The sequence below is a fragment of the Pygocentrus nattereri genome, chromosome 17 (genome assembly GCF_015220715.1).
Source record: "Pygocentrus nattereri isolate fPygNat1 chromosome 17, fPygNat1.pri, whole genome shotgun sequence".
NCBI lineage: Eukaryota > Metazoa > Chordata > Actinopteri > Characiformes > Serrasalmidae > Pygocentrus > Pygocentrus nattereri.
Window position 1 is genome coordinate 33,247,657 of NC_051227.1, and position 14,324 is coordinate 33,261,980.

At 39.1% G+C, this 14,324-nt stretch overlaps 1 protein-coding gene across 4 annotated transcripts; it reads left to right on the plus strand.

Moving 5' to 3' along the window:
- The first annotated feature begins 371 nt into the window (after nucleotides 1-371).
- rad1 (RAD1 homolog (S. pombe)) lies at nucleotides 372-7,010 on the plus strand. Of its 4 annotated transcripts, none has more exons than XM_017694840.2 (6): nucleotides 372-446; nucleotides 2,061-2,276; nucleotides 2,377-2,485; nucleotides 2,585-2,843; nucleotides 3,370-3,468; nucleotides 5,426-7,010. In XM_017694840.2, exons 2-6 carry the CDS (start codon nucleotides 2,082-2,084, stop codon nucleotides 5,604-5,606), a joined length of 843 nt encoding a protein of 280 aa, XP_017550329.1. In that variant the 5' UTR covers nucleotides 372-446; nucleotides 2,061-2,081; the 3' UTR covers nucleotides 5,607-7,010. The 4 variants fall into 4 exon arrangements, with proteins under 4 accessions (XP_017550329.1, XP_017550328.1, XP_017550326.1 ...); XM_017694839.2 differs by having other exon boundaries at nucleotides 401-446; nucleotides 2,050-2,276; XM_017694837.2 differs by having other exon boundaries at nucleotides 407-498.
- The last annotated feature ends 7,314 nt before the right edge of the window (nucleotides 7,011-14,324 follow it).

Consider the following 14,324-nt stretch of genomic DNA (forward strand, 5'->3'; position numbering starts at 1 on the left):
ACGAATTTAATATGCTTTTTAAATTATTTAAATTAACAGTTTTTAACGACGTGGTTTGTGCCTGAACTGTATTAAACGATTCCCAGGCTGTCGCAGAAACGGTTTAACATAAGTTACCTTCCAACCAACCGGTTGTTGTGTCCTCACACAGTAAATTATTCATGTTATAGAAATTCAACTTGATATTTAAAATACAGCATCTGACATTTAAGGTGGAAAATTCGAACATAAAGATGGCGAATACGAAGCTTCATGTTCGTGGAAGCGGCTCTGTTGACATCAACGTAAAATGTGGGGCTCATATTATGAAAAACCGGCGCTTTTTACGAGCAACGCTGCTCCGATACTGTAGGGGGACTTTGGCTGCCGAGGCGAAGGAGCGTGAGAGGAGAAGAAAAGGGGCAAAACCTTCAGCGGCAGAAAACGCTAAAGCTAAAGCTTCTGAGGTGTGTAATAAGGCGAGTCAGCTCTCTCATGTAATGTAAAATATACATTTAGGTAAGTGGACAGCTAGTTGTTATATCAGCAATGTAACGTGTGCCAACGTTAGACATTATAATTAACGTAACTTTAACATTTTGGTCAAATTGTTGCCTCTCAAACAGGTCGCTGTCTTTTAAAAATTCTTTCTGAAATTCCCTGAGAACGGATTTCAGGAACATTTTGAACAAGGTTTTAACAGTTAGATAGTTAACGACACGAAGAACAGTCTGTATGTGTGAACTGGTTTTGTCCTGGTTGTGGGAGCTTAGCTGCTTACGAGTAACTTGTGTGGTATTTTTATAGTTTTTGCTGTTTTCGGGAGAATAACGTTAGCTAGCTAGTTATTGAACGGGTGAAAATGTGACATCTAGATGTTCAACAAGCCAAACGTCTCAAAACTTTAAAGGGCCCGTATAATCGATTAACTTGTTGAAGTAAAAGGGCTTGAAGTGAAGTTTTAAAAACGTAGTCCATATATAAGCTATGTCTAGTCCATACATGAGAACTGAGTTGCAAAAACTTCTTGTTTTGAATGTATTGTTTTTGTGACGTCATTAAGATAAACCCATTTACATACATTCAGCTTATATTAGTTTAGTCTAGTCCATTCATGCTGAAGTTGTAAGGGATGTGGTGGCCCAGACTGCTTAATGAATGAGGCCGAAAACAAGGCAACCAATCAGCACAGAGGTCATAATGAGAACCAATCAGGACTTGAACGAGAACATGTATCAGTCTTAAAGGCACAGTAAAAAAGAGCCTGTTTAAATCGAAGGGATAAAGACGGTCATTGAAAAATAAAGTACTGTTTTGATACATAAACCCAAAACAAAGCAAAAATATTAAATAAATAAACAAAACTCACAAACATGTACAGTATGAGCTCTTCAAATTTAGTGGCAGGCAAAAGTGACTCTCCACATTCCAGCAAACAAGAAAGTTGTGCCTTTGTATACAGGAGATTATGAGGGTTATATCACTTAATGGGGGCACTCATGGGCTGGAGGTTAGGGAACCAGCCTCGCGACCGGAAGGTCGCCGGTTGGATCCCCAGAGCCGACAGCACGTGACTGAGGTGTCCTTGAGCAAGACACCTAACCCCCAACTACTCCCCGGGCGCTGCAGGTTGGGCTGCCCACCGCTTCGGGCAAGTGTGCTCACTGCCCCTTAGTGTGTGCGTGCTCACTAGAGTATATGTGGTGTTTCACTTCACAGATGGGTTAAATGCAGAGGTGGAATTTCCCCGGTTGTGGGATTAAAAAAGTATCACTTAACTTAGTTTGCATGTATTGTGGGTACAGTACAATAATAGGATGTACATGTTCAGCTGTAACTGAAGTGCCAAACTCTGGTCCTGCGTTTTGTGTTCCAGTCTCCTCAAAGATATTGATATGACTCATAGGGTTCACATACTTTGTCCTATGATAACAAGTCTTACAAAAAATAAATGGTAGAATGTGTTGTCATGGTAAAACATATTATTGACACGAACGTGTATATAAGATACTTATTAATGGGACTTCATTCTGGAGTGGAACGTTCAGATTTCAGTTTTGATTCTCACAGTGTCATTGCAGGTGCCTGCACCAGTCAGAAGTATGCCTTTGTCAACTCAGTCCCAATCAGGGAATGATGAGTACATCTTGGTAGCTAGTTTGGATAATGCGAGGAACCTTTCCAACATCCTGAAGGCGATATCCTTCAAAGACCATGCAATATTCAATGTAACACAGAATGGGTTAAAAGTTACTATAGAAGATTCCAAATGTCTTCAAGCAAATGCATTCATTCAGGTTGGTATCAGCTCTGAGTGTGGTCAGTGTGCGTTTAAATACTTTTTAACTGTGAATAAGTGATCAGTGTAGTGGAATATCTTTTTTTCTGGTTTGGCAGGCAGACATATTTCAAGAATTCACTCTCAAAGAGGATGTAGTTGGTTTTCAGGTTAACCTTACTGTGCTTTTGGATTGTCTCACCATCTTTGGGGGTAGCACAGTGCCAGGTATGTCTCTACACAAAGTTATAAATAAAAATTGAATTTGACCAAAAATCTTATTTGTCTTGGTGGATATTTCATTCTGTCTTTTCTTTTATCATTAAGGAGTGAACACAGCTCTGAGAATGTGCTACAATGGCTATGGCTACCCCCTAACTCTCTTCCTGGAGGAAGGAGGCGTGGTTACTGTTTGCAAGATTAACACCCAGGAACCAGAGGAGCTTATTGACTTTGATTTCTGCAGCACCAATGTCACCAACAAGGTGATACTGCAGTCAGACAGTCTGAAAGAGGCCTTTTCAGAACTTGACATGACCAGTGAGGTCCTGCAGTTAACAATGTCACCGAGTCATCCTTATTTCAGGTACATGTAGTGTAATATTAGGGTATTGATCATGCAGATGTTGACGCCTACCTGTCTTGACTATCGCAATCACTATCTCATTAGCTTAGATTTCCAGGCAATGCTGTTTACCGGACATTTGCCTCTGGACATGATCTGTAATCCGTTCTCCCATTTGGCATGGGGAAGGACAGCATGTTTAAATACAAAGCAGTTATTTTATCATAGGAAAATAAACATAGATGCATGCTGTGGGGAGATGTAGTGCAGCTTTCTTGGTCATGTTCACTAAACACTAAATTCAGTAGTAAAACTCTGCTTGACTTCCCAATTTAGGTCATAGTATATAATAAAGTTGTTTGTTCTCCAAAACTGTTATCTGGGCTTCTCTAACACTGACTCTCCGTAAAGTCTAGATTCATTGGTCTATTACTAATTATCTAAAACTTCCTTCTCACATTTTAAACTTGGCTGACAACAGTGTTTCTCAAGTATTAAGAGTTATGGTGCTGCTAATAATAATATCTTTCCTTTAATTTTTTCCCAGATTGTCCACATTTGGTAATTCTGGAAATGCCCATTATGACTACCCCAAAGACTCTGACATGATGGAGCTGTTCCAGTGCACAAAGACACAGACAAACAGGTAAAATGACCAGCTCTTGAAAAAGCATTCCAAGTGCGTTTTCACACTAGTGTTTTTTTTTTTCTGGACGCAGGGCTGTTTGCCCAGAGACTTTGGTACGTTTGGCCAAGTGTGAAGCCTGTTTTTGAACCTGAGAGTGGCCCAGATTACCAATGCCTGCTCCATCAGAAAATGGAGGGGGGGTTGCTTCATGTGAACACTTGTGTAGTCAGCACCATGTTTCAAAGTTCTTCACTCCCTGTGAGGCGCTTCATGTAATGTGATTGATTCATTGTTTTACTCCCTACTGCTCCCTATTTCAAGGTTTTTAATCAAATGAAAGGAGACAGAAAGTGTTGTGAGTGCTAGCGCTCAGAGTATTGTGAAAAACTCATGTCTCATGCTGTCCTGCACGACTAAAATTATGAGAGAGAGAGAGAGAGAGAGAGAGAAATAGTGTGGGTGAAAGCCCCTGCAGGTGTCTTCCCAGACCTGATCAAAACAGTTATACTTTTATGCAAATGATATGTAAATTAGATATCTACTCATACCATTAGATCAACACATACTGTTGCTGATTCATCATGACAAATCAAAACTACTACAATGCAGACTTGTATTACCTCAGTGTCATTGATGAGATTCAGTCAACTAAAGTATTTAAGGTCTCCGAATGGTCGCCTTTCACCCAGTTACACAATGATTGAAATATCCAATTCCAACTCCTGCACCATAGGCCGTCACCATGTCTGGTAGAATAGATTGGACACAAGTCCTTATGTTGCAGTGTCCTTCTGAAGGAGCATATTACCAGCCTCAGAGAGACAAGAAAGCCAAGAACTATATTTTCTATGTGTAAGAAATATACTCTTGAGAAACATATTCTATATTAAAAAGGCTTACATTTGATTAGAGGAGATGTTCTGCATCTGTTCATAGGGTTCTGCCGACTGGGAGGCTGGTGCTGTTATTCATCACTACCACAAAAGTCTTGTTTTATATCATAGCACACCTGCTGTTTTTCTGCCTGTGGTCATCCACAACCCAGCTGATGAAATGAATATTGCTCATGTTATAATCGCAATTTCCGAAAATCTTATTTTAATGATTCACACACTGAGCACTGTTAGTTCTCCTTTGTGGAGAACCTTCAGCCTGCTGAACTTAAGCGAGACTGATGAAAACCACATGACAAAACAGCTGGACAGTGAATATTTTCAGCATCAAGCATGTCAACCTAGAGATAAACAACACAAGACTAAAGAACCGTATCAAAACCAGCCTGTTCAAGAGAGCTGCAAGATAATCACAATCACAATAATCAAAACATATATAGCAGTAATAAAATGACCAGAACAGGAATGTGATGTAGTATATACTATAGCGTGTAATTTTGAAAGCCCGTTTGAGGATACTCACCAAATCTGGACTATGTCCTGTTCAAACATGAATTATGTCAGTTTAACATGTAATTTGTAAACATGACTTCTTTTAAATAGATTTCAAATTAGCTGTATTAATTTTGCATAGTGATGGCCTCTTGATTTGTCAAGAGTGTTTTCTCCAGTGCCCTGATTGGATAAGGGCAACTAATAGAGACCACGGAGACCGCATCTACCTGTGGTAAATGTGACTGATAAACCGGCATTCATTTTTTCGGCAATCCCACTAACCAGTTTCACCAACCTTTATCAAACATAAGCTTAAGTATTTTGTAGAAAATATTATTTTGTGTATTTGATTGGAAAGAAAAGATGGTTATTTTGTATTTTTTGCTTGTTGTAATCGAGGAAATGCCCCTGGTCGAAAGCGATTCACCAGTGTACAGCATGGGCTTCTACTGATGCTACTGTTTTTACACCGTTCTAACAAGGTTCTGTGGCTGTAATGTAACTGAGGGACCTACACTAAACTACTTTAAGTATACTCACAGGATGATCTAATGAGTGTCATCCATCGTCTGCTGCTCTTCACACAGGTACAAGATGTCTCTATTAAAACCCTCCACCAAGGCCTTGGCGCTGTCCTGCAAGGTGTCGGTGAGAACAGATGGTCGAGGTTTCCTCTCTTTACAATACCTTGTACGTAATGATGACGGACAGATTTGTTTTGTTGAATATTACTGTTGCCCAGATGAAGAGGTTGAAAGTAATGAATAGGTGAACATGAGGCACATTTTGTGGTCCCTGTTCAGTTGTATTTACCCTACACCTGTGGGACTGTGTTGTTAGATTCGTGAGTTGATTTGTTCACTGTATTTATTATATTCAGGACGAAATTTATCCAAGCTGTATTGTTGCTGTATGATATGCTTCTGAACCTTAAATCCATCATATCGGTTTCTTTAGCTCTCCTAACATAGGGATAATCCTATATGGCTGTTCTTTACTGTGTAATATACTATTAAAATAGTTTGAAGTATTTTTCTTACTAAGATTTAATGCAGATGAAATATAAACATTGTAGATGTTCTCCTGATGTTCTGCCTGCTGATTTTGTATGAGTATTGTTTCTACATTCAGTGCCCTACGTCTGAAAATCAGGGGGTAACATTAAGAATTGTCACTACTAAAACAAAATTTTATTATGATTTTTTTGTGTGTACAACTCTTTTTAACTATGTTTGCTTGTTAGTGGAGTTTGTTGGCTAGCATTTTGTTCAGAGGTTGTTGTTGTTGAGCGTTCTGTTCAAAATGATCTAAAATTGTCGCTTCCAAAACCACAGAAATGTTTCGTAAAGTTTCAGTAGTTTTGTGATTGTTTTGGCAGTAACAGAATGAAATGTTTAGTTTTTTTAAAAAATAAAATAAATGTGAATGAGGTTATTCAAAGCAAAAGGATATTAGTTGAAAGCCCAGGCCAGTTAAAAGTCAAAAATGGGGAATTCTTAAAACAGTTTGGAAGAATGTAGAGCATGAACACATCATTCAATTTCAGTATTTCTAAGCTTTTCTTAAACTTGTTCTTGAGAAAAAGACTTACTGGGAACCTTCGACACCTTCAGCCTGACTAAGAGTGACTCTTGCTGATGTCATTAAGAGAGACACTGTCTAACTATGTTGACTGGGTCTCACCAATGACAGTGTTTCTGAGCCCATCTAAACCTGGATTATAGCAGTTTTGATTGGTAATAATGAATCAGCAAATTTGCATGTAATTTGTGTCGTTTACCTATAATTTGCATAAAGGTATAGGTGCTTTGACCAAGTCTGTGTTAAATAGGGAAGACACCTGCAGGTGCTGTCACCCTCACCACCCTGTGTGTGTGTGTGTGTGTGTGTGTGTGTGTGTGTGTGTGTGTGTGTGTGTGTCCCTCATTCCCTCCCTCTTTCCCTCCTTCCCTCACTCTCTTCTTACAGTTGTAGCCTGCTGAATTTCATTTAAGCTTTTGCTTCAGTTAGGCCTTTGCGTGTGAGATAATGTGTGTGTGAACATAATAACCTGAAAATTATTCTTTTTTTAATCCCTTTTTATCCATTCTTTAATTATGTTTCCTGTCTGCTTCTCCTTTAATCCTGTAAAATAATTTTCAAGTTAAATTATATAAATCCATTTTACTTTTATAATTCTGTGCTCTTCTCTTTCTAGTTTTTGGGGTAGATCGCATCACAGAATTTATGAATGAATGTTTTCATACACTACTAAATTTTAATCTTAGTCATGCTGTGGTAAATTACCCAACATTACTATCTGCCACAAACTACAAAGGTCATCAGGAAGTTAATACAGTACCTCTTATTTTAACGTAAAGCAAAGTGAAAGATGTCTAACTGTTTAAATCTGCATCCTCACGAGACGCCAGTCATACCAACGATTCATGTGTGTTTTAGTGGTGTGTGAGTGAGTAATCACAGATGTTATTGATTGAGAAAGAGTACTGATGATGTGTAGGAACTGCCCCTGGGTCCTGACTGCACAGATGGAGGAAACGGAAATTTGAGAAAATATACCCAGCATGAATTCAGAGCCTCAGGTCTGGATTCAGAGGCAAAGAAAACTGGCATTGTGGGAGCTCAGACCACTCCATCAAGAGTCAGGAGGAGTATGATGAAATGTTGTAGTAAGAGACCGTGTGACTGTAGGAGAGGAAAGAACTCTGAGAACTTGGGCTGGAGTTCCTGGTGGCTTCTGCTTTAAGCTGTGAGGCCGGGACCCCCCTTGACGAATAAAGGCAGGACTGAGGAACAGATGAAATGGGAAGGTGGTGGGGGGCTAGAAACAGAAAGAAGACAAGGACTTTTTAATGAAATTCGATTGGAAGAGGAGCTTCAGGTGTGGTTCTTCTCCCAAACTGCAGGTATTTCCTAACTTTGAGGGGAAAAAAAAACAAAAACTTCAGTAGGCAGGTCAGCACTTTTGTGAGAGACGATACTCTTGAATACATCATGCATGGATGAAGGCCCATGTTGAAACCTCAGAAAAGCATCTCGGCAACAACCGGACACACAAATAAAAGTTTTTTATTTTGAAAAAGTCAAAAGGACAACAGCAAAGTTTAACACTAACAGCTAACACTAACAATGAACTAGAGTAGAATAGGAAACTTATAAGGAACCAAAGGGCTCCTATTGGCCTATGACACTTGTGTAGGGATGAAACCCACCCTCTCAAAATTATGACATGAAGGAGCAGACATGAGTTTATTCTTTTCAAGAGTGATAAGAGCACTGATGTTCCTCTTCCATGCTCAACTACTGCGGGATGATATGATTCATGCAAATTAAATGGATACAGAGACTCAAGTGCTGAATGTTTAGTGGAGCTAATTGTAAAGACCTTGTGAAGTGTGTTCAGGTTTATAATACCACTTTTCACATATGCAGTGTGGGGGGTTTAAACGCAAAACCAGCACTGAAGAGCACTGATGTGAGCTCTCACCTGCTCTACATAGAGCTCTAGGCCCAGCATGGCATGTTGTCAGAAGAGAGGCTTCCCAATGAGAATGTCGCCTACGTCACCGCTGGTCATCCAGACGCGTGCTGGAGCAGAAAGACCCCGCAGCGCTCAGGATCCCGTAACCTCAGCTCTCCGACCAGCAGAGGGCAGCAACGTAGCGCACCCATTCAATTATGGCCAGAGCAAGTTCTCTGATTTGGGCGTCTGGTGGCGTCGCGCCTCTCTGGCCCTCTAGTGGTGAATTATAAAAAGTTCACCTTTTCATCAGGCGCTATTTATCACAGCAATAATACACGTTTTATTTGTTTATTAATCAATTTAATTATGAAGTATGTTATAAATAAATATATATATATAATGTATATATATGTATATGTATATATGTGTGTGTGTGTGTGTGTGTGTATATATATATATATATATATATATATATATATATATATATAGCGCAGCTGCGTGTCTGCCTGGTATGTTCCCATACCAGATCTGCACATTCTGGCCTGTTTTTATGCTTCCACGGGACTCGGTTCTACCTCGCATAAGACAGGCACACTCAGTAAACACGTTCAAAGGAACATTTCTCTTTCATTTTAATTTCTTCTTTTTGTTTGTATCGTTTAATCATGTTTATTTTGCCTCTTTTATTACTCTTCATGTGCTCGTTTTTATTTCATTTAATTGCTGCTACGCAACAGTAACGGCAGTAAAAGAACATCACTAAACTCGGTTTTATTTTCTTGTATCACTGTCACAAAAATTTGTCACCTGTCTGTTAAGCACTTTGAGCTGCTACCTGTATGAAAAGTGCTCTATAAACAAAGTTTATTATTATATTATTGTTACAACTTGCAGTAGCAGGACAATCCATGCGATAAATATCTGGAAATAATCACAAGCGAGTTGTTTGAGACCTACAAGCCAATCGTAGCGTAGGAGCGAGATCTTGTAGCCAATCATATCGCAGGGGGCGGGGTTTGACCGAATACGGGTGGGGAAAACTGTCTTCATTAAAGTCCGCGACCAATCGCGTGTCGCCCAGACGACCCTGTTTCCGGGCAGAGGGAAGAAAACAACAGCACGCACTGTTAAAGTAGCCAAAACAGACACGCCAGTCGTGAAGCAGGCGGGGCTTTGGACACGTCTTGGTCAAATTAGTCCTTAAATGGTGATGGAGACGTTTTATCTGTTATGAGCCTGCAGAAGGGTTAACGTCTTCTCAGTGTTATAGTTAACCAATATACCAGAAACACACCACTGCAATACACTGAGAAGGTTGTAGGTCTAGTGTGAAGCTAAATCTGGTAAATTAACCAGTCAGCCTGTTCTTGCTCTTTTTTCAGAGGAGAAGTTTTGACTCTTGCAAAACTCAGAGCTGAATACAAGGCTGGCAACATGCAAAGAAACAGTTCAGGCCGAGATCTGTTGTGGCATTTGATAAGGGCAGGATACTCGATACAGGTGCAGCACCATCTTGTGAAGCAGGGTGATGTCAGGGGGATGGCATTGCTTTGTATCCCCCAAACACAAGCTCGGTAGTGAGGGAGATAAGACACTGTGCTGGCCCCCACTGCCCAATATTTTGACCCACCAGTGAGTCAGGGGGTATCAGGTTCGAGCCCTGGCACAGACGTCCTGCTGGGTTTTGTAAACACACACTTGGCGGTGACCTAATTGTTGTGACAGTCCAACAATTAGCAACAAAGGAGCCCAGGAGAGCTAAAGAGAAGCACGCTTTTCTTCCCCGTGTCACAAGAGACAGTGACTCATCAGGACTGTATGAAAAAGGTGGAGGAGATTTTGTAAAAGAAGAGATTGAAATCTGTAAAGCGTAGAATATGATGGAGTGCACAGGTGTTTGAATCCTTTTTTCATTACATAATACAGACATTATAATACGGGAAGTTGAAGTTTATTGCACACTGTACACGCTGTTTATTTACATAATTTCAGTATAATATAAAGAGGAATTCCATCAGTTGTTCAACATTTCTGCATAATTCTGTTAAAATATTGAGATGTAAATAGCCTTTCAGAGTGGTTTTATTCAAAATGTTTCACTGTAGTAAAAATGACAGCTTCAGACTTCTTTACAGTGAACCAAGGGCCTTGATGTCTACAACACAGTTTTTTTCACTATCTAGAATGACCATGAACTTAAATGTCTTCTGAGTTTACGTGTGTGATGTCACTTTTAGAGGCATTAAATGCTTCAGACGTCTGGTTCCTATCACTACTGCTGTAAACAAACAGGACTCTTATAAGCTTTTAATTGTCTGGTCATTTTACAGATAATTTTTAGCTGTTTCTATCCACAAGTTTGACAGATACTTCCAGAAAACAATGCTATGTGACAGGTCATTCTCAGCCCCTTCGCTTTGGATTTAGTAAACAAAACACCTGTGGCCCTTGCGTGCTTAGCCAGTTGCATCAACTCAGCCGACCTCTTTTCAGTCTGCTATCAGTTTTCAGACAGACCACAAGCTACACAGTGTGCTACTTAATTAACTTTGTAAGGTAAACCTGAGATTAAATGTGCAGAGCAGGTGAAGTCAGAGTGATCAAAATACCCAACACTACTTGTTTGGCTAAACGTATATGAGAGCCTACAGGCAGCTGCAACTGAAGACAACTGAAACCTCACATGCAGCTTTACTTGTTTGTAAATTTCAGCAGAACTGAATTAATGCATGTGTAAAGGAAGTAGTAATCTAGAGTAAATCCATAATTAAGGCTTGCAGACAGGGATTGTAGCTAGATCTTTCAGAATGAGGTGATCAGAGATTTTATTGGGGTGGCACACTGATAAGAAAAAAAAAGATAATAAAATAACTTTAATAAAATTAATGCATTGTTTTGTTTTTCTCTGTACATTATTAAATCTGTCCATCAATACCACATCAGTACAATATCACATCAATGCAACTACCGGCAAACGTAAGATGAAAGACTGTGCTGATGTAATGCATTTTCATCATTCATAAGGAAATCATATATTAAAAGTAACATAGGCCATAGAAGTTATTCATTTAGGTTGCATTCACCACAGGTTATAAATGAGTTTGATTAGAAAGCTAATCAGACAACACGTATGTATTCAAATGTAAAAAGACATTAGGATGATAAATGCTTATAGTTGATTTTGATAGTTTTTGATAGTTAACTCATCTCAATATCGCATGGTTGACTTTATTATGTAGGTCAGAGAGGAGTACTGTTGAAGGTACATTAGCAAGATACTCTAATGATTAATTTAAGCATATCAGGCTCTCATAATTGATTGGTAACTAGCCTAATGGAAGATTTTTACCATAATAAGCATAATTGATGCTTTATTAATGATGGCTATTGACGATGGTTGACTGTCTTACCTTCCATAACTGGGGTGGCCAAAAGGGAGGCCATGCTGCATTCCAGAGTGGCAATGGCCACCTCTGGCTCAGTGGTGGACAAAGTACACAAATCATGTACTTGAGTTAAAGTAGAGACACCCCAAGGTGAAATATTACTCCAGTAAAAGTACAAGTCCTTACTCTAGACCTCAACTTGAGTAAAAGTACAAAAGTATTTCCCTTCAAATGTACTTAAGTATCAAAAGTAAAAGTACTAAAAGATTAATTATGGCTCTGATGTCCTGTTATCATTTTTATAACAAGACTCGCCTCCTGAACTCATTTTAGGTGAAAATCCTCCAGTGTCTCTCTTGGTAAACCAGTCTTTTAATATAATGTCATTAATTAGTCTGACACTGATCTCTATTAAAATAGAGAAATTGTGAGACACAAAACACTGAAGGTCAACAGTTTCCATCAGGGAGAACCGAGTGGCTCTGAAATCACTTTTACACACAAGCAAATTTTCAGTTTAAGATGACTTTGTAAATTAGTTACAAGTTGAATAAAAACTGGCTTTAAACTCAGGATCACAAATAAGTTTTCCTTTACTGTGTTGATCTGTAGGCCTCTGTTCATAAACATAAACTAACCCAAACTAATTTACTATAAAATGAAAGGGTTTGTATGAATTCAGAAAAAAAGAAACACGCCAGTCGCGACTGCATATGTGGACATATTTCTATATTGTGGTCTATTTACACAAAGTTAGGTTAGTTCATCATTTAGGTGACGCATGTGCTCCCAAATTTTTGCACTGCTGCACTGATGTTGAACCATGTGCTTGCACTGGGTCGGTATGACCAACAGGTCAAAACAAGCTCAGAACAAAGTGACCGCTGTGCCCTGATTGGTGCTCTTGCTTTGCTCTTCTTTTGTTTTGACGTGTTACATTTTTAAACACACAAAAACAAAAGGAGCGACAGATTTCTCAAAATGTAGTGGAGTAAAAAGTCAGATATTTGACTTTGAAATGTAGTGGAGTGAAAGTAAAAAGTCGCCCAAAATGGAAAAACTTAAGTAAAGTACAGATACACAAAAAACTACTTAAGTACAGTAACGAATTACATTTACTTAGTTACTGTCCACCACTGCTCTGGCTACCACTTGGCTATGCCTCTTGCTGCTATTCAATATTTTTCCAGAAATATCCAGACAGTCCTTCAAAGTAATGAATTCATCAACTTATGTGCTGACACAGGTGCACAACTGCGAGTATACAGCTTGTATAATCTACATAGAAAAGCACTGTTAATAGAATGAGATGGTCTGAAGGAGCCGCTAATGTGTGAGTCCAAGGTCATCACACTCAATGACAAGGACCAGCTAGAGGGGTATAAAACCCCCACAATGGGCTGTAAAGCAATGTAAGCAGAGGGATGAAGGACTACTGACTATTTGATGAGTTGGAGTGGTGTTTGTGACCCTCCAACTTCAGTACATGACCTCACTAATGCTCTTTTGACATAATGCAATAAATTCCTCACAGCAATGTTTCAGCATCTTGTTTAAGGTCTTCTCAGTAGAGTAGAGACTCCAGCACAGAGGGGACACCAGAAGAAACCAATATTTTAGAAGAAATGTTTGATAAGCAGGTGTCTACAAATTCTTGGATATGCAACAGATTAGAAATAATTGAAGGTGAGGACTATAAATATTTTCTGTTTTTTCTGAGAACAAACTGTGGCCTTCTACTTTAACTGCACATTGTTTTTATTTACTAATTATTGATTTTAATTACATTACTGCAATGTTTTCATATTTAGCAGCTCCAACTGAATCTTGCTCAGTCAGCTGGAAGGCCCTCCAGGATGGAAAACCCCACATGCATAAACATGACATTCCTCCACATTGTGTTAAAGACACTGCCATGAAAACAAGCCATTGTTATCCGGTCTGGGGGGTCACAGTAGGTCACAAAGGCAACAGCTGGAGCTGACAACAGTCTATCAGATCCGTCAACCCCCATCAGTACTGACCCTTCTCTTCCACAGCCCTGCTCAGTCCACGGGCATGTGTGAGCCGATCCCTGATAATGGTGATGAGGTAATGCCTGAGGACCCTTAACCTAAAGCCTCTCCAACATATGCATGACTGACCATCACTGAGACAAGCCGCTTATCTGCTGCTTATATAGACGTGAGATTTAAGTGTCCAGAGGAGCCATAGAGAACTTTAGTTAATGTCATTAAGGATATGACTGAATAGGTGAAACCTATAGGTTGCTTGTTGAATGGAATAAAGTGTATGAAAATTTGAAGACACAGCATCTCTTTAAGTGCACAATAGGTGCCATTACTATGGAGCTACTTATTAGTTGCACGTATTCATGCAAAAATCGGCAAAGCAACGTTTCTACATTTTGTATACTGGTAACAGTAATCCAAACATGAATGTCACTATTGAATCTATACATTTAATCTGACAAATAATTGAGTAAAATAGCCAATAAAATGGCATGCATTGACTTTTAAACCACTTCATTGAAAAATACATAAAGCCTTATGTGTCAGATAATACATAAAATACATAAATACATAAAATGCTTCTATATATAATCATATAACACTCAAACCACCCTTTGCATGACTT

Excerpts from the sequence above, each read along its gene's own strand:
- rad1 (XM_017694840.2), top strand. The coding sequence starts at position 2,082 with ATGCCTTTGTCAACTCAGTCCCAATCAGGGAATGATGAGTACATCTTG. Across the intron at positions 2,277-2,376 it reads AAGCAAATGCATTCATTCAG|GCAGACATATTTCAAGAATT; the intron begins GTTGGTATCAGC and ends CTGGTTTGGCAG. Across the intron at positions 2,486-2,584 it reads TGGGGGTAGCACAGTGCCAG|GAGTGAACACAGCTCTGAGA; the intron begins GTATGTCTCTAC and ends TTTATCATTAAG.